General features: G+C 34.5%; 4 protein-coding genes across 5 annotated transcripts; 1 reads left to right on the plus strand and 3 right to left on the minus strand.

Moving 5' to 3' along the window:
• Nucleotides 1-2,263: 2,263 nt before the first annotated feature.
• On the minus strand, nt 2,264-16,394 carry LOC126765247 (high-affinity choline transporter 1). Its single transcript, XM_050482940.1, has 9 exons — nt 15,572-16,394; nt 14,300-14,610; nt 14,065-14,172; nt 13,824-13,979; nt 13,324-13,752; nt 12,929-13,250; nt 12,594-12,866; nt 12,418-12,529; nt 2,264-11,034 (listed from the first exon to the last, which is right to left on the minus strand). The coding sequence occupies exons 2-9, from the start codon at nt 14,463-14,465 to the stop codon at nt 10,717-10,719; spliced, it is 1,884 nt and encodes a 627-aa protein (XP_050338897.1). The 5' UTR covers nt 14,466-14,610; nt 15,572-16,394; the 3' UTR covers nt 2,264-10,716.
• Nucleotides 16,395-17,244: 850 nt separating this feature from the next.
• LOC126765231 (kanadaptin) lies at nt 17,245-19,667 on the plus strand. Of its 2 annotated transcripts, XM_050482914.1 has the most exons (5): nt 17,560-17,739; nt 17,808-18,354; nt 18,423-18,559; nt 18,628-18,813; nt 18,878-19,667. In XM_050482914.1, the coding sequence occupies exons 1-5, from the start codon at nt 17,656-17,658 to the stop codon at nt 19,586-19,588; spliced, it is 1,665 nt and encodes a 554-aa protein (XP_050338871.1). In that variant the 5' UTR covers nt 17,560-17,655; the 3' UTR covers nt 19,589-19,667. The 2 variants fall into 2 exon arrangements, with proteins under 2 accessions (XP_050338863.1, XP_050338871.1); XM_050482906.1 differs by having other exon boundaries at nt 17,245-18,354.
• Nucleotides 19,577-21,290, minus strand: LOC126765280 (uncharacterized). The gene is made up of 5 exons (XM_050482998.1): nt 20,926-21,290; nt 20,724-20,858; nt 20,553-20,652; nt 20,031-20,256; nt 19,577-19,953 (listed from the first exon to the last, which is right to left on the minus strand). Exons 1-5 carry the CDS (start codon nt 21,210-21,212, stop codon nt 19,700-19,702), a joined length of 1,002 nt encoding a protein of 333 aa, XP_050338955.1. The 5' UTR covers nt 21,213-21,290; the 3' UTR covers nt 19,577-19,699.
• A 130-nt stretch (nt 21,291-21,420) lies between these two features.
• LOC126765268 (uncharacterized) lies at nt 21,421-23,826 on the minus strand. Its single transcript, XM_050482974.1, has 5 exons — nt 23,247-23,826; nt 23,048-23,185; nt 22,792-22,954; nt 22,468-22,702; nt 21,421-21,931 (listed from the first exon to the last, which is right to left on the minus strand). Exons 1-5 carry the CDS (start codon nt 23,546-23,548, stop codon nt 21,675-21,677), a joined length of 1,095 nt encoding a protein of 364 aa, XP_050338931.1. The 5' UTR covers nt 23,549-23,826; the 3' UTR covers nt 21,421-21,674.
• Between the last annotated feature and the right edge of the window lie 65 nt (nt 23,827-23,891).

Below are 23,891 nucleotides of genomic sequence, written 5' to 3' on the forward strand. Positions count from 1 at the left end.
TTTTCACTAGATTTATGATCACTGCATCAATACTATCGAGTAATTTATAGAAGAAATCCAGGAACTAGCTTGACACATAAATTGCATTTATATGATCACTTTACCGTTTAACTCTGTGTTTGTTAGGGAGATGACAAACCAAATTAACTAACTAACATATGCATCACATGTCATCCTCTCACATTATCTGGCATCAAACTAACAATCAGTATATTAGGAGCTTGGCTTTAGAACTTGGCCAAGATTTATTTATTTAAGGTTAGTAGAAAGCGTACTTCTTCTTGCGAAAATATTTGTTAATCGTTACTGTGAACTAAACAATTTTATATATTTATCATGAATTTCTAGTTCCACCGTATATAATTGAATCATGCACACGTCTCTGTGGACAGCCATAATTTAGAAATTTCATATATTTTGGATCCAGCACAAAAATTTCAAGTAGGGGTCTTAAAATTTTCGAATAAACTGAAAACCGAATATTCGAATAACCAGTTTATAATCCTTCATATGAATGTTAACCGATGAATACTATTCAAATAGTCGTAACTTGGCGACTACTCGAATAGTTGCTCTGCTGCGAGTATTGGAATAAATGAAAATTATTTCAAATCCATGCAGACCTTAATTTTTCCTTGTTTTAAATTTTAAAAAAGCCAATTGTGCGTCTATATACTGCAAAGTTTCTATAAACTTATTTACGTAGAAAAATTTTGTAGAAGTTGAACGCTTAATTACTATTCGAATAGTCGACAAAGAAGGGTCGGAAATGAGCGGTTAATCGAATAGTCGACGACTTACGACTTTCCGGATGCTAGAAATCGTATATTTTTATTCGAATAATGCCTTATCCGGTTAATCCGGTTAGTCGATTAGTAGCTGTTGGTATACAGCTCCAATTTCAAGTTTCATTTTGGACTGAATGGGCAATTGGTAAAAATAGTTGGATGAAGATGGCTGAAATGTTATAATGGGAGATCTATTTCGAGGTTCCCTACTTTTTTCAAGACCGAACACAGAAATTTCAAATTTAAAGCAGATTTTTTATTATCATTCGAAAGAACATTCTTTGGCATTTATTTTTTTAAGATTTTCTCTTTCAAATGTTCAAATGAAACAAAGTCCGCACAGACTTTACATATTCCTACAGGAAAAAGTTTAACGGTGTGATATCGTACGATATTGGTGGTCAATCGACCGGCCCAAAACGTGAAATTATTTACTCACCGAAGTGTTCTCTCAAAAAATCCATTGATTAATGCGATGCGTGTGAAGTTCGGGATCTCGGCGACATTTGGTTTCAATAAGCCCCCTCAAAGCATCAAATAGTCCGTTATCATGGTGCGATAACGGTCGCCATTGAGGGTTAAGTTCTGACCAGCATCATTTGGAGAAATATGGACCTATAATTCCACTGGCATATAAACGTTGCGTTACGTTCAGGTTGCTCTTCGTCACAAATGTGGCAATTTTGTTTGATTACATACCTGTTAAGCCAGAAATGGGTCTCATTGCTGACCAAATTTGGATCGAAAACGTTGGATCTTCTTGGAACTTTTTAAGAGCTTTTGCACAAGCTGTATTTTATACGCCTTTAATTAAATATCTTGACGTAAAATGCGCCTCTCGACTCTCCACTGTCTTCGTGTACACTCTCAGCTTCTTCACTGCGAGCTGGACTCGGCCTATTCGGTCGAAGATGGGTTGGATACATGTTGTAGTACGCTCAGCAGGGCGATTATTGTGACCATAAGTTGAACGAAGCGCGCAAAACATATTCTCTACAGAACAAGAATTTTCAAAATAAAGTTGAACGATTTGTAAGCCTTGTTCAGGCGGAGGTCTTTTCGTGATGAAATTCCAAACAATTTAACAAAAATAACATGAAAGCTTCACACTACTCATGTGCGATATGTCAAAAAAAAAGACTAATGTAAAAAGTACCTCTACTTGGATGACTCGTTAATATATGGAACACAAATTTGAATTTCGATTATAACTTGGTAATTTCTGGTAGCATAAGTTTAAAATTTTTTGCGTACTTGTATTATGAGGTAATGTAAAGGTAAAGGTAGCCAACGAAACAGTAAGTATCGATTTTTTCGATTTGGTGACGATACATTGTTCATACATAATCTAATATCATTAATAATTGAAGTCACCATAATCTGGATATTATTAGCTGATCTTAAGTGTCATATCTAATTGCCCAATCATAAACACACTTGCATTTGTCTTTCATTAAAAGAAAACTATCGGCGAATTTATAGTTTTTATCGTTTATTTAGTACACTCTGCTGTATTTTGATATACATACATATGTAAGTGTATAATAATTAAACCATAATATTTCGTGGTTTCGTGTATTCTCTATATATTTAAACATTGATATGTGTTCATATTTACTCCTTATCGTGTAACACAAATATACTAATTGAATGTTCTAACTTTTTTGTATTATTAAAGTAGCGCTCATCTTTGTCTATTTTTTGTTAAATTGAAATTAATTTTGTAAGCAAATGGTCAAAATTCGCCAAAATCTGCAACTTCAATAAAAAAGTTTATTACTGTTTTAGGAACTAATATGCGGTTATATTTAGAATAATAACTTATAGAAATTTAATATAAACTTTAAGTAAATATTGGTGGTTTTTAGTTTGCATTCATGCGCTTTCTCATCATTCAACTCAAAACTGAGTGACGGGCTAATACTTATATAAAAATGATTATCATAAAACGTTGTTGCATTCTCAAAATCGACACATTTATAGTTATATGGCTTTTCAGCTTAGTCGAAAATAAAAATTTTAATGAATTAATGGCAATAAAATCAGTACATAGAAATTAGGTGTTTTAAAATTATTGAATATTGAAATTTGAATAAAACATTGAAAGTAACGTAAGTGAAAATAATAATAATAATAAAGTTAACTAATCAACGGAACACTCCAGCGCACGTTTTGACAGTATTTCAAATCTATGTCATATCTTTGAAGTAGTAAATCAGCTTGTAGCCTTATTGAAGTTCGGAGAAAATGAATGCCTTACGGTTTAATCTGTTCTCCCCTTATTCACGTTTATTCCGTTAGTCGATTGTCTTACAGTCATTTGTCTGTGCTATGTCATTTAATCGTGTAAATTTCCAGTTTTTCAGCGAATTTTGCGATTTTCTTTAACTCTGAAAATAAGTGTTGCAAAGACATTGCAAAACAAATTCCAAAATTTCCACAAACGGTCAAAAATTTCATTGCAGTCAGATCCAAAAATGCCCCTCCTCTATATATTTTTAGAAATTTTTAATATTTTTATATCAAAATTTCAGGAGACATTGTTCAAATATGTACCTTTGACCTACATATATTTTTGAAATATATGATTTTTATATTAAAAAAAATATCGTAAAAATACCTTTTTTGTACCTCTGAAACCCACCTAACCCCTTAATTTCAGAGTATCCAGTTCAGAGATATAGTGGTAACAGCAAAACGTCTTTTTTGAAAAGAGATTTCGGAGATCAGCTGTAGTTTCTTTCCAAATAAATATTTTTACTGCTACTAAGTCTTAAAATACAGTAAAAAAAATGCCAGAATATGTTTACAAAATTTTGGATAAATAAATTAAAAATTTTTCTTAGAAAAAACTGTGGAAAATTCGCTTCTTTTCGGCCTTCTAACTGTATATAAGTCCTTAAAACAAAAATTATTTTCCATTAACGAAATTTAAATACAAAAATAATCATCCTTTCCTATAACTTTGCGTAAGTGTATTTTGTAATAACAGCAAAACAACTATTATAACGTTAAAATAGTTAAAAATAAACAAGTAAAATAAATAAGGAACCTAACATAACCTAAAACTTGTAAAGAATTTCTCATTTACATCATTCACATCAGCTGATGCTCATACTAATTGCTCATCAAACTTGCACCAAACAATCACACTGCGTACTAAGAACTTTAAATGCTTAAAATCTTTTATTTTCAACATTGTAACGGATGATTAACGTAGGATTTTAATATTAAAAAACACATTCAGATTTGCAATATTAACTTGTATACTGTTTTAGTTTATAATAGTTGTTATGAAATAGTTTGTTTTTTTTTTATTAAAATGGGATAAAATGCCAACAAACTCGACGAAAGTATAACTTTTGTTTTCGTAAATTTTAGAATAAAATACCGAGCAACTCTCATTAAACGTGGGACATACATATATATATAAAGAATAAATATTTTATCATAGTTCGATTTGTGTTTCTTTGTATTTTTTAACTTTAAGGTCGCCACATACATTTTTGTATTTCTTATGTTTACATTTCAAAAAAGCAGTCAACATCTCTTGCGGTCGTTTACAACTTAGTGTGTTTTTACATTTCATGTATATGTATGTATGTACTTATGTGTATATTTATTATATATTAGAACTATGAAATCCTTGCTGCTATATATATATGTGTGTGTATATACAAACACTCTTAGGTTATAATAAATATTTTTATTTTTTATTTTTCATTTTTGTTCTTACATATGTGCGAGTAATAATGCTTGTTCTTACCTAGAATCATATGTAGTCAGCTAGTAGTTTGATTTCTCATTTGTTAATACTTATAATTACATATAGACGTATGTGGGGCGCACAACTCACCCACTTATATGCTCTTTTGTATACTTCCTTGTAAGTAATTTTAGGTTTGTACAAGTAAACCGATAACAGTAAATAACGATCAATAGTTTTTTTTTTATTTTCTTCAATAATTGATATGTATGCGTTTCTAGTACATATGTGATTATATGGGGCAGACAATGGAGGGGTATTCGCTATCAGTTAAAATATTTTAATATATTTTTTCTATATTTCAACTATATATTTATAATTTCTCTAGTTAGTTTTATATGTATATAATATTATGAAGCTATGGCCGTCCAAATAATTTTATAGTCTTTACTTTTTGTGAATCGCAGGCATACTATGGATATGTGTGGTATATATTTTTCTATAACTAGATTTACATATTTCACTAAACTCAAAAATATATTAATCATCAAATCGATAAAGTAGTTAACACGAAATCCTTAAGCATGCTGTGAAACCCTTAAAAAATGTCTAAAGCGCAGAATGTCACCTTTACCTGGAATATGGAGTGAAGCAGCCTAAAAATTTTGTATGTATTGTGCCGAAGTTTGTGTCATCTAGCCTACTCTCAAGCTGTGTGATTCCTTAACGGCATCCTAAATGTATTTCTGGAAAATTACCTGAAATATATAGAGTCCTATTGAGTATAGCTCAAACTACTTGGAGGGTATGGGCACACAATATGATCTCGACTATTGAATTGTTGGCGTATCAGGTCTCTTTCCTTCAATTCAAAAATGGTTTAATAGTTAGCAAAGCCTTTCCATCTAAAGCAGTGTGATCCATTATTGGCATCTTAACTGTATTTTCTGAAAATTACCTGAAATATATAGGGTCCTATTGAGTATAACTCAAACTACTTGGAAGGTATGGTCACACAATATGATCTCGACTATTGAATTGATTGAGTATGAGGTCTATTTCCTTAAATTCAAAAATGGTTTAATAGTTAGAAAAGCCTTTCTCAGCCACAGCCTATTTTATCAAGCCTCAAACACAATACTACAACAATTCTTATTCCTCGGAGAAAACAATCCTTAATGGTAATAAGTGTTTGTTGTTGGGAAAGTGAATACATTTTAACATTTATGAACGGATGCGTTTTATCAATATTAATATTATAATTTCTAATATTTTTATTTATATGTATCTTATTATATATATATATTTCATCTCACAACTTACATTAAAATGATATGTATGCGTTTCCAATTTGTAGCTAACTTTCAAGTACTTTTCTTCAACTAATTGTGTCAACATCTTGATCCAACTCAAATCTTCAGCTTTAGCTAATGCATTCGTTTAATATAGATATGTACTATATATATTTCTTAAGTGTATTCCAGCTAACACATCCTAATCAACATTAACACTCAGATGTTAATGCTTTAATATTTTTCTGAATTATTCCTAATTATGTTTAAATTCCTTAATTTTTCTTCAATTTTTAACAGCAAACCAACGTTTGCTACCTAAAAGCGTTTCTCATACATACATATTTATATAACTATATTTGTATGTATGTAGAAGAGCGTTTCAAATAATGGAAGGTCACATGACAGAGTTTTGCATCTCACTTGCAGTGCAACAATAGCGAACATACACACTACAAGTACAATAATATATATATTTTTTATGCTTTTGCTGATATGTATACAGTTACAAATAATGTATTGCTTAACAATTTGCATCTGGCGCTCAAAACTAGCTTTTTCATGCATCTTCTTTGTTTTGAAAAATTAAAAATGTAAATTGTGCACATACTTATAAATTGAGAATACTAGAACGTTGCGAAATAACGGTTTATCTTCGTTTGTTTTAATCAAACTGAATGAGTCACTTAATAAGTTAGAATAACAGAGATTTTTTTTTTCAATTTGTTTTATTTTAAAGTAACCTTCGCATTCTTTCTTTTTTAATTGTAATACATATATTAATTTTTAATTCCGTTTTACTGAAAAAAATATCTTATTTTGCTATTAATTTTAATTTATTTATATCATGAAAATTTTTAAAAATAAATATTTAATCGAATAAAAAGGTCGAAATAATAGCATAAATCGTTTTGTACCTAAAGATTCGATGTCTAATAAGAGAATTCTTCAAAGCGGCCTTTATATAAAAAAATGTATTCACTGACAACCAGAAAAGTAAAATTTTTAATTAAACAAATTTGAATTAAAAATAGAATTTTCCAATTTTTAATTCCGATTTTGGGATTAAATTTTGTTAATTAAAAATATTTTTTTGGCTTAATTGTAAAAATTGAAAATAAAAACAAAACTTTGAATTCCAAATTTCTTCGTATAAAAATTGAGAAAATATTTTTTTTTATTAAAAAGTGGAGTAAGAAATAAAAAAAATACTTTCCAAGTTAAAAGCTGAAATAAAAAGGCAAAGATTTACATATTTCTTACATAAACACTAAAACTAAAAGCAATTAAATGAACCAAAAAGTGTCGAACTATGATGAGATTTTATAAAATATTGAGTAGTCGAAAAAGTCTTTTCGTATTTCGATTCAAACTTAAACTTATTCTTTTTATATTTATAATGAACTTTAATGAACCAAATATATACCATTTTGGTTGACCACTTTTTGCCATAGACATTATTCCATCAGTGTAAAAGTTTTCTGATTTCTCGGCGAAAAACTGCGAGAAGTAATTCTCACAGGCTACTCTTGAAGCCAACTTTACCCCACTAAGAGAGTTCTGCATTGACCGAAACAAATGGTAGACCGATGATGCAAAGTCAGGGCTATATGGTGAATGTATCAAGACTTCCCAGCCAAGCTCTTGCCGAATCATCAAAGATGTGTGTGGTCTAGCGTTGTCCTGGCGGAAGACGAAGCCCTTTCTGTTGAACAGTTCTGGCCGTTTTTTTTTTCTATTGCTTACTTCAATCTCATCAGTTGTTGACAGTAAAATGTAGAGTCAATCGTTCGACCAGGCTGGAATAACTCATAGTGGATGATTCCTTTCCAATCCCACCAAACACTCAGCATAACCTTTATAGGCGTCAATCCTGGCTTTGCAACCATTCGTTGAGCTTCACCACCCTTTGACCACGATCTTTTTCGCACATTATTGTTGCATTTGATCCACTTTTCGTCTCCTGCTACCATTTGCTTCAGAAATGGTTCCATTTCATTTCGTTTCAGCAAAGATTCTAATTCGGTCCATTAAATTTTTCACAGACAATTCATGTGGTACACAAACATCGAGCTTATGTTTGTAGCCAGCCTTTTTTAAATGGTTCAAAACCGTTTGATGAAGAATGTTAAGTTCCTTAGCGGTGTCATGGCTGCTTTTTGCGTGACGGTCCTGGTCAATCTTTCTCATAATTTCATCGACCTTTTCAAAGATAGGTCGATAGAACGGATGCGAGCGAACCATTGTTGTGCTACACGATTTGATACAGCATCGTCTTTGTAAACTTCACAAATTTCATTGGTGGCTTGCGTGACATTCTTCCCTTTTTCATACAAACTTGTCTAAATATAACGGATTTCTCCATTATTTCCATTCATTTTTGAACAGCCGTAACTTTTTTCAACTTCGCCGAATTTAATTATTATAGTTAAATGAAGGTCAAAATCGTTCAAACACTATATAGTATGACATAATGTGATTGGTAGCACTGGAGATATACGGCGGCAACGACATTTATTGACAAAATACGAAAAGATTTTCGCAACTACGAAAAAATATCAAATTTTACTGTAAAATATATTTTCAGGCTTTTAAAAAAACTTAAAAATATTAATATTAATTAAGTTACATTTTTTGTTTGAATGTAGAAAAAAAATTTGATATCTTGATTTGAGATTTTTTGATTGAAAATATGGTTTTTTCGCTATCAATATAAAGATGTCAATATAAAGAGAAAAAATAAATATTTCAAAGTAAAAAATTGCGACATAAAAAGGCAAGTTTCCAGTAAATTTCGTGAAGGAAACAATTTTTTGTATAAGACAAAAATAGGAAGTACAAATTTGTTATTTGAATTTTTCACATAAATTTTGAGGCTATGTCGAAAAACTCTTTGTACAAAAGTTATAGACCTTTTCATTACCTACAACATTGCCGTACAACTTTTTTCTATAGGACTAGTTTTAACCCTTTGAAATTTAGCCACCCCCCTTCCCTCTCTCTAGATTTTCCTATAATGTCTGTTATTTGATTTTTCGTTTCCGATGGGTTTCATCCTAACACGATGTTATTATTTTCAAAAATTATCTACCGTGGTCTATGTTGTTGTTGTTTTAGCGGCTACTTAGTCCTCATTAGGATGGTAAGGATTAGCTAAGTTGCCGTCGACGTCATCCAACGGAAGGCCCAAGAAACATGCTCTTTCGACGGGGTCGGACCACAGGGATGAGTGAGGTTGGTGGGGTATGCAAAGAGGTGGCCAGTATCATGAAGAGACTCATTGCACACAGAACATACATATTTTGGATATGTCGAGGTCTATTCTGGATAAGTAGGAGTTAAACCTGCTGCAGTATCTAGAACAAAGCTGATCAAGGGTCACTCTCGTTTCTCGCGGCAACTCGAGTTGTTCGTCTGCAATGGGTGGTTTGACTCCGAGAACACCATTTACTGGAAGGGAGTCGGTGAAGGTGATGGCTCCACTGTGAATGTCGTAAGTTTGTTGCGTCCGAAGTCTAGTCGAAGTATTGTCTCACGTCGTCGACATAGTTGCGGAATGACCTTCTGATGTTTCTAGGTGGCGGTTCCGCTCAAAGCAGGTGATTGCAAGGGTGATTTCTGCGAAAGCATCTCAACCAGAACTGCCTGGAGAGGAGTTCATTATGCTCCTTAACTGAGTGCATACGGGCCTCACTATACAGATTTCCGATAGGAGACATCAAGATTCATCTGTCATAGTCCGGAGAGTATTCTCACAGGTCTGAAGCTTTCGCGTCTACCCTGGTCTATAGTTATGTATGGCATATTGAAGTAATTTTAACGAAGAAGTTTAGCTATGATTATTCAAGTTATTCGAAATAAAAAATTTACCAACTGAAGCAATGAAGCAATGTAAATATATTTGTTGAAATAAATAGTTAATTTATAGTATTAAATTATTTTAAAAAATAAAAATCAAAAAAATTAAATTAATTTAATTAGAAAATATTAATTAAACTTATTTTAAAACTATTCATTTATAGACACACGTATTCACGGCACCTGAGCTCTTTGTATATTCTTAAGATTTAACAGTTTTAGTTACTAAAATGCAAATTTCAACAATTAATGACGCAGAAAAACTAACATTACATATACTTAGTGTGTGGTAATCAATATTTAAGCCAACAACAACAAATGTCACTACTGCGTTTTCTGTGCAAAGTTCTCTCTTATGAACTGCTATAGATTAGAATCCGTTGCCAGCAAGCACATAATACATACATACATAGAACAAACGAACATATATAGATAATTATAGTTACTTTTTAAGATCATACTGCCTAATGCTAATTTCAAATAGAATGTTTAACATTGCATTACTTTAAAAGTTTTTACAATACGCATTATTCTTTAAGTACTTGTTAGCTGAAAAACACATTGAACAAAAAACAAAAAGCACAAGCTGTTAACACTGGCAACACTACACAAAAATAGTTTGTAACAGCAGTTAATATATGTATGTATATATATGTATATTGGTTTTGTATAATTAGTTTACGTTTCTTCTTCTTCCTTACGCATTTTGCTGCGTTGATATGTTTGTTTCATAAGCTTAGTTATTAATTGCCTTCAGATTGCATTATCCAACTGCTTGGCAAGCATTCCTCTAAGTCGTTACCAAATATATTTGCATTTAAAGTCATGTTTGTATGTGTGTGTGTGTTTCATGAGCACTTTTGCTAAATTCTGCATGTTAATTTTGTTTTTTTTTATTTTTTTTTAAATCATTTAAGATGTTAGCGAATTTTCGTTTCTGACTTTTCAGGCATTTTTTCCATTATTTCAAATTTCTAATTTTACTTTTTAAATAATTAAATTCAATGTTATAAGTATTTATGCACGTTATGTATTTGTATGTGTGTGTTTATGTGTGTATTTGAACATGTGCTTAGAAGGCAGTATTATCATGCTCAGCAGTTGGCACAGCCATACCTTGTCCGCTTAAATTGAGACCCATGCCCACATCACAGCCGACTCCACCTCCGCCTCCGCAGTCACTTGCGCTGCCGCCACCTTTACCCGTCGCCTTGCTCAACATTTTCTGCACCTGCGCCTGCGCTGTCTGCTGATTCATACGTTTCGCCTCGGCTACGGGTAAATCATCGTCGGACTCGAGCGCCGGATTAATACGTCCGTTACGCTCATCCTTGCCAGCCATTGTGGCTGCACCATAGGAACGTGCCAATGGACCAGCCATAACAGAAAGCTGCAAAGAGTATAAAGTGAGTAAGAAAAATGTACAGAAATTAAAAATTTTCATAATTCGATTTTGAAGGTTAGAAATTCTGAATTTATTAGTAATGAAAAATTATGGGTCTTTTCAGGACGTCCACCAGGTAGCTGAGAGTGTACACGAATACCTTGCAGCGTCGATTCGGTACCGTTCGAAGCAACTCAGACAGACGTATGGAACGACTTGGCCCATCTTACGTCGATTATTAAAATGAAAGCGTACAAAATACAGCTCTTGAAAAGTTCCAAGCAGATCCGACAATTTCGAGCCAAATTTTGTTCAGCGATGAGGCCCATAATGGCTCAATGGGTATGGAAACAAGCAAAATTACCGCCTTTGGGACAAAGAACAACCTGAAGAGATTCAAGAGCTGCCATTTTATCTAGAAAAATACAACGGTTTGGTGTGGTTTGTGAGCCGTGGAATCATCGATCCATATTTCTTTAAAAATGATGTCGTTGAGAACATAACCGTCAATGGCAACCGTTATCACGCCATGATAACCGACTATTTGATGGCTGATATTGAAGCTCGTGATCTCGGCGACATTCAACAAGATGGCGCCACTTTCTACAGATCACATTAATCAATGGATTTACTTCGGTCAGCTGATAATTTCACGTTTTGGGCCGGTCGATTGGCCAAAAAGAGAAGTTTGATATCACACTGTTAGGCTTTTTCCTCGGGGGATATGTAAAGTCTAAAGTCTATGCGGACAATCCCGCTTCGATTCAGACCTTAGAGTAAAACAACACATGATTATCTGTCGAAACGCTCGAACGAGTGATTGAAATTTTAACTTAAGGGATAGATCATCTGAGACCTAGCCGCGTTGTCCATGCAAGGACTTGATTTGAATCGGTAAGTTTGTATGTCAGCTATATTTTATATTGGTACGATAGCGGCGATTTCGATAAATGATCAGCTACTTGGCGAGGAAAGGATGTGTACAAAATTTCAGAACGATATCTCAAAAACTGAGTGACTAGTTCACGTATATAAAGACGGACATTGCTAAATCGACTCAGCTCGTGACGCTGATCCGACGTTTTTTCTGGATACTAAAAACTTTGAAGCAAATACACCTTATTCAGGTATAACAAACAGGTGAAGATAGATTATTTTTAAAGTAAAGTGCTAAAAGTGGTTCAACTTTTCCCATTTTGTTTTTGTTTGTAGCAAAGTTATGTTTTGATTATATAAAATATATAGAATTTTGGCTTTGAAGTTTCTTCTTTTCTTGGATCACACTTTTGTCATAAAAAGAAAGAGTCATGAACCAATTCAAGGCGCCATAGGCCTTTTTCCTCGGTCAATCTTTCTGCTTAAACTTTTCGAGATGTTTTCAAAACTTACCTGCTCTCCAGCTTCTGAAGGCTCTCCCACTCTTTGTACATCTTCAGGAATATTCACTACACAACGAAAATAGTCGTAATTCGGTGGAAGTTTACCCGATTCAAACATCATCCTAAAAGTTAAGAGTAAAAATAGATTTTACATAATTTCTCACCAACTAAACGCTGGATACATACTTTGTCCACCAAGAAACACCTATCAGCGTGATCAGACTCATTAACATGGCCATGGTGCGGAAGGGGAATAACTGGGTTTGTGTCTCCTCGTCATAGCCGGGAAAATGTATTAGTGGCGCCAGACCAAGCATTGCCTCACCACCCGACAAACGAATAAAGAGCGCCACAATGTAGGCAGCTAAGCTGCCGTAAGTATTACAGTGCTTTTTAAAGTGCACGACCATCAAAAGTTGTGGGAACAAAATGACATACACCAAATCCGAGCACATGGACCTGCAATGGGTGTAAAATATAAATAAACTATTTAAATATTTTAAATCAGGCGTCGCACTTACCAAAGTCCATAAATGGAGGGAATCGTAAGTGCCATTATAGTTGAAAGTATGCCCACGATTATTATGGCCACACGCATCACCCAAATAATCTCCATCTCGGAAGCTTTTTGACGGAAAATTAATTTGTAAACATTGCGCGCAAACATGGATGCAGCCGAGAGCACCGACGAATCCGCCGAGGACATGACAGCTGCCGAAACGGCGCCAAGACCAAAGAATGATACAAAGTCGGGTGTAAGGTATTGTAGTACCATAGGTAATATCATGCTAGTCTGCTCAACGGTTAGTGGATAGGGGCCGGTATATTCGGTTTCATTCCATGCTTGAAAAGTAAACGTTAGAAAATTAGTAAGTTTTTAATATTTTTTATTGAAATGCAATAAACTTCCGTTTACCTGTTGCTTTGGCAATGGCGCCAATGAGTACCGGCGGTATTGCCATGAGGATGCAACCAGCTGCCGCAACATACGACAACAATTGAGCGCGACCAGCTGTCTTGCTTGATAACACGCGCTGAAAATACACCTGCCACGGGATGCCACCGAAGATCAATAGCAGTCCATAATCTATGTAGAACCATTGTTTCACCGGTTCTACGTGCCCCATCCAGTCCACCTCCATTGAGGACAAACTCTTCACATGATCATTGGCCCAAGCGAACGGTATACACATCCACAAACCGATGAAGATGCAAAATAGTTGTATGACATCGGTATAAGCGACGGAATATAAGCCGCCGAAAAGCGTGTAGAAAATGGCAATACACGAGGAGAGTATCACCGAAGTGCGGTGGTCCATGTCAATGATTACAGACAGCGTAGCGCCTATGAGAATTACACCGTACAATTAGAAAGGATTAAATTACTGACACATAAAGCATAAAATACAAACACACCCAAAGCGGCTAAAATGCCAGCAGCCCAGAATACCTCGCCACAGAGGGCCGGCAGAAAGAGCAAACCACCCATGCGTTCACCAAAAGAGTCCTGCAGCGGATCCAACATGGTTATGTAACCTTGCTTACGCATGGGATTTGCAAAGAAAATGCCACCTAAAATTAGACATTACAAGAGCAATAAGAAAAATTATAATCTTACACTCGAGGTGCTTTGGCACTTGCACGGGGTCACACTTACCGAAAACCAAGCTTAAGGCATAACCAAATGGCGCCTGACACCACACCAGACCGGATGTGTAGATGGCCTCTGCCGTGCCGTTTATGTAGCCACCACCCACCCAAGTTGCTGCGCAGCAAAAAGAAAGCGAGTGCATTATTTCAATGTCATTGTGGTATTTAAAATTTCTGGGTGATTAGACGTCACCGCAGCAATTGACCTCCAACACATGCACAACGCACACACGCTTACTCACCGGTCATTGTGAATATGCCTACGAAAAGACCAATTGAGCGTCCCGCCAGCATCACCTCCTCCTCGGAATCATTGCCGGCCGCCTTCTTACGTCCCGCCCATATGCCCACGACCAGAATTAGCAGATAGAAGAGCACGATGCTCACCACACCAGCGATATTAATCATGTTGGGGCGTGTATTATCTCCAGATTATTGTTTCAATCAAAAATGTGTTTTTAATTTCCGTGTGATTCGAGTGATGACCTTGTCCAAGCTTAGTTTCAATTTTCTATTATTTAGTTTTCATGGACATATTCGGGCCAAAGGAACACTAGTTAAGTGAGGAGCATGTAAATAGTAAATACTCATTGTAGTTATTTAGAACGCAAAGTAGATAAACATGAAAATAAATTAATGCTAATAATAATGAAAATTAAAAAATACTAATATGAATTTTTTATATTTTATTTTTTATTAAGAAAAACTAATTTCACTAATTAAAAAATATTTAAACAAAAAAAGTATCGAAAAAATATTGTCAAAAATTAATTATAAGTTATTTAGTAATTTCATCGTATGTATGAAAGGGAAATGTTCTAGCAGACAACTGGCTTAAGAGATCATTTTCAAAAATTCGAAAAAATTCTAATAAAAAATATTCATTATACTTTGAAAATTGTTGGTATAAGTTCAAAGTGTGAATTTAAGCATCAAAGCCTTGCCATTTTCTGATTAGCGCAGAGGCCGAAAATATGCATGAAAAGCTACCTGCATTGCCTGTAGTAGAGCAGCCGAAGGATCGACGACAAACTTTATATTGAAATTTACCGTTGTAATAACACAACACAAAAAGTTATTGAGTAACGGTATACGCAGGTCAGATTAAACAAATAAATTCATTCACAAATGTTTTGACTGGAACTTGGAGCAGCACACACACAGCTTAGTTACGCACAATTACATTTCTCGAAGCATACTTTTAGGCGATGCTATTTGATTGGAAAGTGACAACGGTGAATTGCTGAGTTGATTGTGAGCGGCAGCAAATTCAGAGAAAGCGCTCATTCTTTCTAAAGCATTGGAATTAACAACAACAAGAAAGGACAAAATTATGTGGTTGGAATAAGGGAAAGAAGTGCTTTCGTATTGTTTGACTTTGATTAATGATTTACATTGCGCCTGTAGATAACAACTGGTTCGACGGAATTTGCGTTGTAATCACAAAATTATGCAATAAATGGAAATTTCCGTTGATAAAATAAATAAAGTATATTTCAAAAAAGTGTACACACCTTACAGAATCAGTTTTAGTGTAGATACTGTTTCCAATTGATTTAGAATATTTTTTTTTGTATTTACTTTTAGTTACTTAAATATTTATGTACTTTTTTTTATATGCTTCAAGCATGCATTTAATTACCAATTTATATTTTTAGATTATATTTATATCAATAAATTGCGAGCACAAATATTTTTGTATTTTTTTGTTAATGAAAATTGCAACTATCGCCCCAGCGTAGGGACGTCTTTTGAGACGGACTATTTCTCGTTTTAAAATGTAACCCGCACATGTGCTCGAACGATTGTCGATTCACAAAACGCTCGCATCAAATACGGTATTTGCTATTTCGTTTGATTGAAAACAAATACAAGTTATTTTCCGTTATTCTCACAAGTTATGTAACATTCGGTTACAGTTTAAGATCTTAGATGTTGCACGTAAAGTATATTCATGCTCAGCCGAAGCAATGATCGCAAACGAAAACCGTTGGCGGCATACACAATCCACACGCACTACTACTACTATGTGAACACACGGTAGAGCGCCTTAAAATATATAACTTTCTTTTCAGCGTCCACCTTGACTGGACACACTAATTGACTGGCGAATAGGTGTGCGCGAAAAGAAAAGTGCGCCTGAACGTATACTTCAGACGACTTTCAATAACCTTGAAAGCAAGTCTTTTCCTTCCGGTAGATGCTGTTTACAATTCGTACGTCGCTTCTTTTATTAATTAAATTATTATTTTTTTATTTTTAGTTATTATATTATTGTTGTAATTATTTTATTTTTGCTGCAGTCATCACAAACCGGCGCCTAAGTCGGTGCTAACGTTTCGGTGGCAATTCGGTAACTGATTGTCAAAGCCTGGAAGACTTCCTGTGAAGGTATTTAATCGTGCCGTGCAATTTTAGTGTGTATTTGTGACAGAGTGCTTGATTCATTTCTGGAAGTAGTCGGGGAAATTTGAGTGGCTGGAAAACTAGGGGCAGCACATTGATGTAGGAGTCGTAATGGAAGCGCAAAATTGTTTTGAAACCAAGGAGGGGTAATGTGGTGAGAATTGTACACGTATACATATACACATATGTATATGTATATACATGTAAAGCATCGTAAAATCGTAAAATTATAAATTTTTACACTTGTTTTTTTATAATTTTACGATTTTACGATGCTTTACGACAGGTTGAGAATTGAACAATAGTATAGTTAATACAATGTAAAGTGCATTTGGAATATTAAATATTACTTATAACACATTTATATACTATTGTATCAAATTTTGTTTTAGCTTAGTTTTACTTGAACAATTTTATCTAAAATATCGCCACAATGTTGTTGGTGTTGTTTTTCTGTTTTTCTATACATTTTTTTTAATTATTTAATTTTTCATATACTTTATATAATTTGATTACATCTCCACTATATTTTTTGTTAGGTTAGTATTATATCTCATTACTTTAATTTTATTTGTTCAATTATTTTTTTTTTTAATTTATACAAACAACATTAAAAAAATAATCCAACTGGCATCATTATTTACGTCAAACCTCTTCCGCATGAACAGCTGCTTTTTGGCATTTAAACGTTTAAGTTTGTGATTTTACATTAAATGTTTATTGCATTTCAATAAAAGTTTCAATAATAATAAATCAGTTCAAATAACACAATATATATTGTAATTTTAGTCTAACAAATCCTTGTGCTTCAGTCATAAGTATAGTAAAACCCATAACACAGTACAAATTATGGACGAATTCAAAGTTCCGCTTATGCCAACAAACCCGTCCGGCAAAGTGGAAAAACCTCCAGAAGCGCAACCAAACGATGTTAAAGTTGCGGAAAATGATAAAGTAAAAGAAATTTCAAAAGCGCCTAGTGCCAATACGCCAAATCAAGTTTGCCCTTACAAAGTGCCACCATGGTCTGAGCCGCCACCCGAAACTACCAACTATAAATTTGAAGTTTTAAAATCGGGTCAAATAATAAGTGAAATCGATAATTTACAAAAGCAAGCAGTTTGGAAGTTTGGACGATTAGCGCCACCGGCAAACGATCTCGAATTGGCGCATCCCACGATTTCACGTTTTCATGCGATTCTTCAGTATCGCCCCAAAAAGCAACAGTTACCATCTGATTCGGAAGAAAATAATACTAGTGCAGATCCACCAGAGGGTTGGTATATATATGATCTAAAGAGTACGCATGGCACATTCTTAAATAAGCAACGTATACCACCTCAGGTTTTCATACGCATGCGTGTTGGTCATATGTTACGTTTGGGTGCCAGCACAAGATCTTATATTTTACAAGGCCCGGAAGAAGATGCGGAACCAGAGTCAGATTTAACTGTAACAGAATTACGTGAACAACAAAAACAAAAACAAGCTGCCGCTGAAGCTGATGCGATTCGGAAAGCGGCGGAAGCAGAAGAGCGGGAACGAAATGAGGGAATCAATTGGGGTATGGGAGAAGATGCAGATGAGGAAACTGACTTATCACATAATCCATTTGCAAGCACAAACAATGAAGAATTATTTCTCGATGATCCTAAGAAAACTCTTCGGGGCTATTTTGAACGTGAAGGGCTGCAATTAGAATATAAGTGCGATGAAATGTCTGTCGGATCGTTTGTTTGTCGCGTAGAATTACCACTGGATGATGCATATGGCCGCCCCATCATAGCTGAGGTTGTGCATAAAGGTCGCAAAAAGGAGTGTGTTGTGCAATGTGCTTTGGAAGCTTGCCGGATTCTGGACCGACACGGTGTTCTACGTCAATCAAATCAAGGTGAAAATGTTAAATAAATCCATTATTGTAACATAAAATATTAACGCTATTTTCTGTTCTTCATTCAGAACCTTTAAAGAGAAAAGTGAAATCACAAGCAGATTCTGACGATGACGATTTTCTTGACAGAACAGGTGATATTGAACGGAAAAAGTTGCGAAAATCAAATCCTACAACTAATGTCGCCTTAACATACGAAGATTTGGTAAGAAAAAACATTTTGTTTGTAACAGAAAGAAGGACTAAATATATTAATATATTTTTTAATTTCAGCTAAAGAAGGATTCTGAAATAGTAATGGAACTACAACGAGTTGCCGATGATATAGCGCGTTATCAAGAAACACAACGACGTCTAAAGGCTTCTCAGTCGAATAACAGCGAAGATCTCGATCACTTTATGGAAAACTTAACCGATGACGTATCTAACCTGGATAAGACCGAAATACGAAGATTACGGGTAAGTCGTCTACTTAACATATTCACCGTAAGGAAAATAATAATTTACATTTCTTTATTTGCAGTTGGAACAACAACGGCTTAATGTCGAAAAGCAAAAAGTGCAAAGATTAATAAAATTAGCTAAACCAATAGATTTCCATTTAAATAAGCCCAGCGAAACGCCGACGGCTGACTCAAGTACGAAGAGACAGCTGCCCATGATTGGAAAACGCAATCAGTTTAGTAAATTTAAGATTGCCAAGATGGTTACAACTAATAAGAGCGAAAAAGCCAATCACACAAATTTGGCTTCTGATGAAGAAGAAGTAGAGGAGGATAATGAAATCAGTTTACCAACAAATAATGGCGTAGCTAAATCTTCTTCGATAGAAACAGCTGCTTCTAAAGAAGGACAGGAAAGTAAACAAGAAGCTGTGGAAACGGAAATTATTGAAGCATCGCAATCATCAGAATGTACTAAAAAGCTCTACGGCCCCGCAGTCATCCCTATAACCAAAGGTGATAAGGAAGATGATGTGCCAGCTGAAATGCCTACGAAACCAATTGATACAAAATCATCTTCAGCAGAATGCACCCATACAGAAGATGCTACAGAAGCGGAAATTACTAGAAAAAAGCGAAGACAGCGTCAAAGACAACGTCAAAAGCGACAAGAAATTGATATGGAAGAGCTCGAGGAGCACGAATCCAACGAGAAGTATGCCAAGTGGGTGCCGCCACCTAATCAAAGTGGTGATGGCTATACAGAATTGAATGACAAGTATGGATATTAGGCTTTTTTATTTGACAATATTGTATCATGCATTTTTATAAAAAAAAGTGTAAATACAATCACAACTAATTTACATTTAACGGGAAATTTTAAATAACAAAGAAACATAATATTAACTGCCCTTGGGTTTTGCCAGTTCAATAATCCGTGGCGATGCTTTGGCTTTAAGCGCGGCGGGAGAAATTGCGAATGGATTTTCACGTATATGTGTATTTTCGTACTCCTTTGGCTCAGCCAACTCTTTGATGCGTGCCGTGGGACGTGCCTTAAGTGCATTCGGCGATATAGAGAATGGATTCTCCTTTAGATCCGATTCTCCCACTCCTTTCTCGCGTGCTGTAGCTAACTCCTTGGTGCGTTTTGTGGCTAAAAGTTAGGAAAATATTGAATATATATTTATTTATGTACATATGTAAGATGTGAAAGCAAAATTGTTAAATTACCTTTGTAAGTTAAAGCAGTAGGGTTAATAGGTACTGGCAAGCTTTGAATCATTGCGGAGTCATCATGCGCTGTTGGTAGTGCCATTTTCTTTATATTTTCCGATGCCTCATAAGTCTTCATGGCTGGTGTTAGTGCCCAAGGCTCTTTAGTCGGTTCTTCATGCGTCTTGGGTAGAGCAAGTGCGTTGAATCGGGTCATCTTATCGAGTTTCATCCTTTGGACAGGCTATGCAATAAATAGAGGGCTTAGATTAATTTCATTAATTTATTTTTTTTATTATTTATTTTTAAGTTTTTTATTTTTTTTTTTAGTTTTTATTTTTTTTTAATTTTTATTTTTTTTTTAATTTTTTTTATTTTTTTTTTTTTTTTTTTTTTTTTTTTTTTTTTTTATTATTTTTTTTTTTTTTTTTATTTTTTTTTTTTTTATTATTATTTTTTTTTTTAATTTATTATTTTTTTTTTTTTTAATTTATTATAATTTTTTTTAATTTGTCACTTTTAATTTGAATTTATAATTACCAATTTTGGTTGCTTTGGCTCTTTTTTGGGTTTCGCCAATTTTTTCAGATATTTTATGTGCTTTTTCCATTCAGCCTCATCCCATTTATGTATTGGTACTCTGTAAAAATGTTAATATACATACATACATACATTTAAACATTTCTTTTTCGATCAGAAAAAATATTTTACTTTTTCTGTGGCGGTTGTATGTTAGTCAGGCGACTATATACAGACAGTAGGCTCAGACGAATTAAGCGATTTATGCCCAATATGCGCAGAGGTTCAAACAAGTCCTTAACCGTTTCTTTAAATAAAAGTAGTTTTCTGTTAAAACAAAAGAATATAATAACCAAATTTTTCGATGTGCTTAGATTGTGATTTATTGACTTACCGCACTGCTGGTAAAGCTAATTGCTCTGTGCGTGTTCGTATGCGCACATCCCGAACAAACTCTATGGGTTTTTTATATTTACATGGACATTGGGGTATGAAACGACCTTTGATGGGCCGATTGTGTTGAGCGATTTTGAGTAAACGTTTACGTTTCGTAAACATATGCTTGTGGCGTTCCACTAACCGATGCCAACTCTTATATATGTCCGGTAGAAAACAACTTATATTTTCGGGCAGATGGTCAAATGTTGGACAACATTTGGAACTCCTTGAAACTTTATGCATTTTTCCCTTTTTTTAATTTTTTTTCTACACAATAAATTTCGTTTCGAATTTCAATATTTATCAAAACAATTTCATATGGTTGTATTTTGAAACAATAATTCCGAAATTCTAGATTTAGAAAAGCCAAAAATAATCAATAAGGTGGAAAACTGACTCAAGTGAAATGAAAGTCAAATACTTATACTCAAATTAGAGATTGCAAATATGCTTTAACTATCGATTGCCCAATGCAGAGATCAAATTCCAAAGTAATATTTGGCGGTTGGACACTGTATTTCAAATCAATCATGACCGATGCAAAATACAATAGCCCACTACCAAGCTGCATCATTTGGAATAAGAACTCGCATTTAACCTACAACTACATATTTATTTAATAAAAACATAAACTTAAAATTTAAATAAAACACATACATAATTTGCACTTTCAAGTAAAATAAATAATGCCGATAAGGCCGAACACTAAAGCATGTACGTCTTCGGCTTGGCCAACTCCCTCAGACGCGGTGTAATTCTAGCACGAAGCGCATTTGGTGATACTTTATATGGATTGGCGCGGGTATGCTTGTCAAAGTAATCCTTTGGTGCCGCCAGCTCCACTATCCTTTGCGACGTCTTTGCCTTTAATGCATTTGGACTTGTTTTGAACGGCGCTTCTTTGACTTCCGGTTTGTGCTGATAAACAGGCGGCGAAGCCAATTCCCTAATGCGTTGCGTAGCTGTAAGAAATGAATTCAAATTTATTTAAAATGTCTCCACAGACGTTAAATATTGCTTATGCAACTGTTGCTGTGATTATTTTAAACTTTATCTTAGGTATAAGCGTTCCAGAATAACTATAATTATCTAGCGTGATTTATTATACCCTGATAACACCTTTATCGAACCACTACAGCATATGTATAGCTACCATACAAACTGTACGATCAAAATCCTGTGCTTGTATGTATTTTTTTGTATTTGACGAGATATCTTCACGAAATTTCGTGTGGATTATTGTTCAGAGCAATTGTATAATCTTCCAACAAATTGTTCAGATCGGACTACTATAGCATGTAGCTGCCATGCAAACTGCAATCAAAACCAAGTTCTTGTATGGATGCTTTGTGTTTGTGAAAGGTATTATAGCTTCGATGCAACCAAAGTTAATGTTTTTTCTTGTTTTTTTTTTTTAACTTTCTTTTCAAAGTTTATGTTTCATATTATTTATTTTTTTATATACTTAGATATGTATTCCCAAATTATGTAAACAAACCTCTGTAGTTGAGCGCCGTTTCCTTCACGCGGTATACCTCCTCTGGATCAAATACTTCGTACATACGCGGTTTGGATATTTTTAAAATTCGATCGGAGGGCGTGTAATATTTCATATTGTTGGTTAACACCCATTCTTTGGGTTCATCGCTTTCGTATTGTCTTGGTTTCGACAAATTTTTGAAACGTCGCAGAGCCGAGCCTGCACCCTTGGGTTTAACCATAAATCCGTAACCCTATGAAAATCGACACGTATTTTGAAATAGGTGTATCATTTCGAAAATATCTTCCAAGAAAGATGTAACATCACAATTTAAGTCAGTACCTTCGGTATCTTTTGTTGCTTCGCTTTTTCTAGCTTTTCCAGCTTAGCTGCCTTTTCCTTCTTCTCTTCCTCTTTGTTAATATCAACTCGTGGTTTGGCAAGCTTCTTCAATCGTTCCTGCCTGAGCGTCTCTTCAGCGTCAGTGAGCTTCTTCGGTTTTTCTCTGCGCAAAAATTTAAGTTTTAATCAAAACTGGGCGTATAAACCATACACATACTTATGTACATGCATATGTTAATTACTTTCTACAACTTACTTTTTAGTGGGAGGTTGCTTGTTCGACAAGCGGCTATACAAGGATAACATACTCTTACGTAACATGCGATTCACAGTGGATTTACGTTGGTTGCTGAAACTCTTAAAGGAGTCACGTTCTTTCAGTTGCATAAGTCGGCTGTGAGGTGTCATTATGGTTTATGCAATTGTAAAATTAAAGGAGCGACGCAAACACTTACATCACAGGTGGAAAAGCTAACTGTTCTGTCCGCGTACGGGAAGGCATATCATCCCGCACAATCTCCACCTTACGATTACCAATCTCTGGGCAAAAGCAAGGCGTCAAATATTTGCCCGTTTGACGTCTTGGCTCAGCAAGAGCCCAAATGCGCTTATTTTTGGTTACCATACATTGGTAGCGTTCCAGCAGCTTGGAATATTGTGAGCGTAGCTCCGGAAAGAAGCACATGTGCTCCGCGGCCACCGCCAACGGAGTAATACAGCATTGCGGTCTGTATGCTGGCAGTTTTTTCATTAGCATTTCCAATCTAACACGATATTTAGAAGAAACGACTGATTCCGTTCAAACTTTAAGTGTACCCGATGCACCAGCGGATAATACAAGCTTGTTTAGCTTCGGCGTTGGTACTTAACATTAAGCTGAGCCCTTTGTTTACGCAAAACTTATCGGTTATTTTTTTATATTTTTGCTTTCAACCAAAATTTTCTCGTTCAACTATTATATACTGAAATTTTGAAATACAATTCATTATCGCACAATGACAAATTTATCTGCTCGTCCTTGATATCGTAAAGAAATGAATCAAATCGATTTTTTAAAGTATTCTGTGTCTTAACCCTCTGTTATGTTTTCTTGTTTTCTG

The sequence above is a fragment of the Bactrocera neohumeralis genome, chromosome 2 (genome assembly GCF_024586455.1).
Source record: "Bactrocera neohumeralis isolate Rockhampton chromosome 2, APGP_CSIRO_Bneo_wtdbg2-racon-allhic-juicebox.fasta_v2, whole genome shotgun sequence".
Classification (NCBI taxonomy): domain Eukaryota; kingdom Metazoa; phylum Arthropoda; class Insecta; order Diptera; family Tephritidae; genus Bactrocera; species Bactrocera neohumeralis.

What these genes read in the sequence shown, in the direction of transcription:
- LOC126765247 (XM_050482940.1), bottom strand. Translation starts at nt 14,465, where the DNA reads ATGATTAATATCGCTGGTGTGGTGAGCATCGTGCTCTTCTATCTGCTA. An exon ending in TGGCATTTTAGCCGCTTTGG is followed by an intron (nt 13,753 to 13,823) that starts GTGTGTTTGTAT and finishes TAATTCTCATAG; the next exon opens with GCGCTACGCTGTCTGTAATC. An exon ending in CTTCAGAAGCTGGAGAGCAG is followed by an intron (nt 11,035 to 12,417) that starts GTAAGTTTTGAA and finishes TACTCTTTGCAG; the next exon opens with CTTTCTGTTATGGCTGGTCC.
- LOC126765231 (XM_050482906.1), top strand. Translation starts at nt 17,313, where the DNA reads ATGGACGAATTCAAAGTTCCGCTTATGCCAACAAACCCGTCCGGCAAA. An exon ending in CCTTAACATACGAAGATTTG is followed by an intron (nt 18,560 to 18,627) that starts GTAAGAAAAAAC and finishes TTTTAATTTCAG; the next exon opens with CTAAAGAAGGATTCTGAAAT. An exon ending in CCGAAATACGAAGATTACGG is followed by an intron (nt 18,814 to 18,877) that starts GTAAGTCGTCTA and finishes CTTTATTTGCAG; the next exon opens with TTGGAACAACAACGGCTTAA.
- LOC126765280 (XM_050482998.1), bottom strand. Translation starts at nt 21,212, where the DNA reads ATGCATAAAGTTTCAAGGAGTTCCAAATGTTGTCCAACATTTGACCAT. An exon ending in ATACAACCGCCACAGAAAAA is followed by an intron (nt 20,653 to 20,723) that starts GTAAAATATTTT and finishes ACATTTTTACAG; the next exon opens with AGTACCAATACATAAATGGG. An exon ending in AGCCAAAGCAACCAAAATTG is followed by an intron (nt 20,257 to 20,552) that starts GTAATTATAAAT and finishes TTTATTGCATAG; the next exon opens with CCTGTCCAAAGGATGAAACT.
- LOC126765268 (XM_050482974.1), bottom strand. Translation starts at nt 23,548, where the DNA reads ATGCTAATGAAAAAACTGCCAGCATACAGACCGCAATGCTGTATTACT. An exon ending in AGCAACAAAAGATACCGAAG is followed by an intron (nt 22,703 to 22,791) that starts GTACTGACTTAA and finishes CGATTTTCATAG; the next exon opens with GGTTACGGATTTATGGTTAA. An exon ending in AACGGCGCTCAACTACAGAG is followed by an intron (nt 21,932 to 22,467) that starts GTTTGTTTACAT and finishes CATTTCTTACAG; the next exon opens with CTACGCAACGCATTAGGGAA.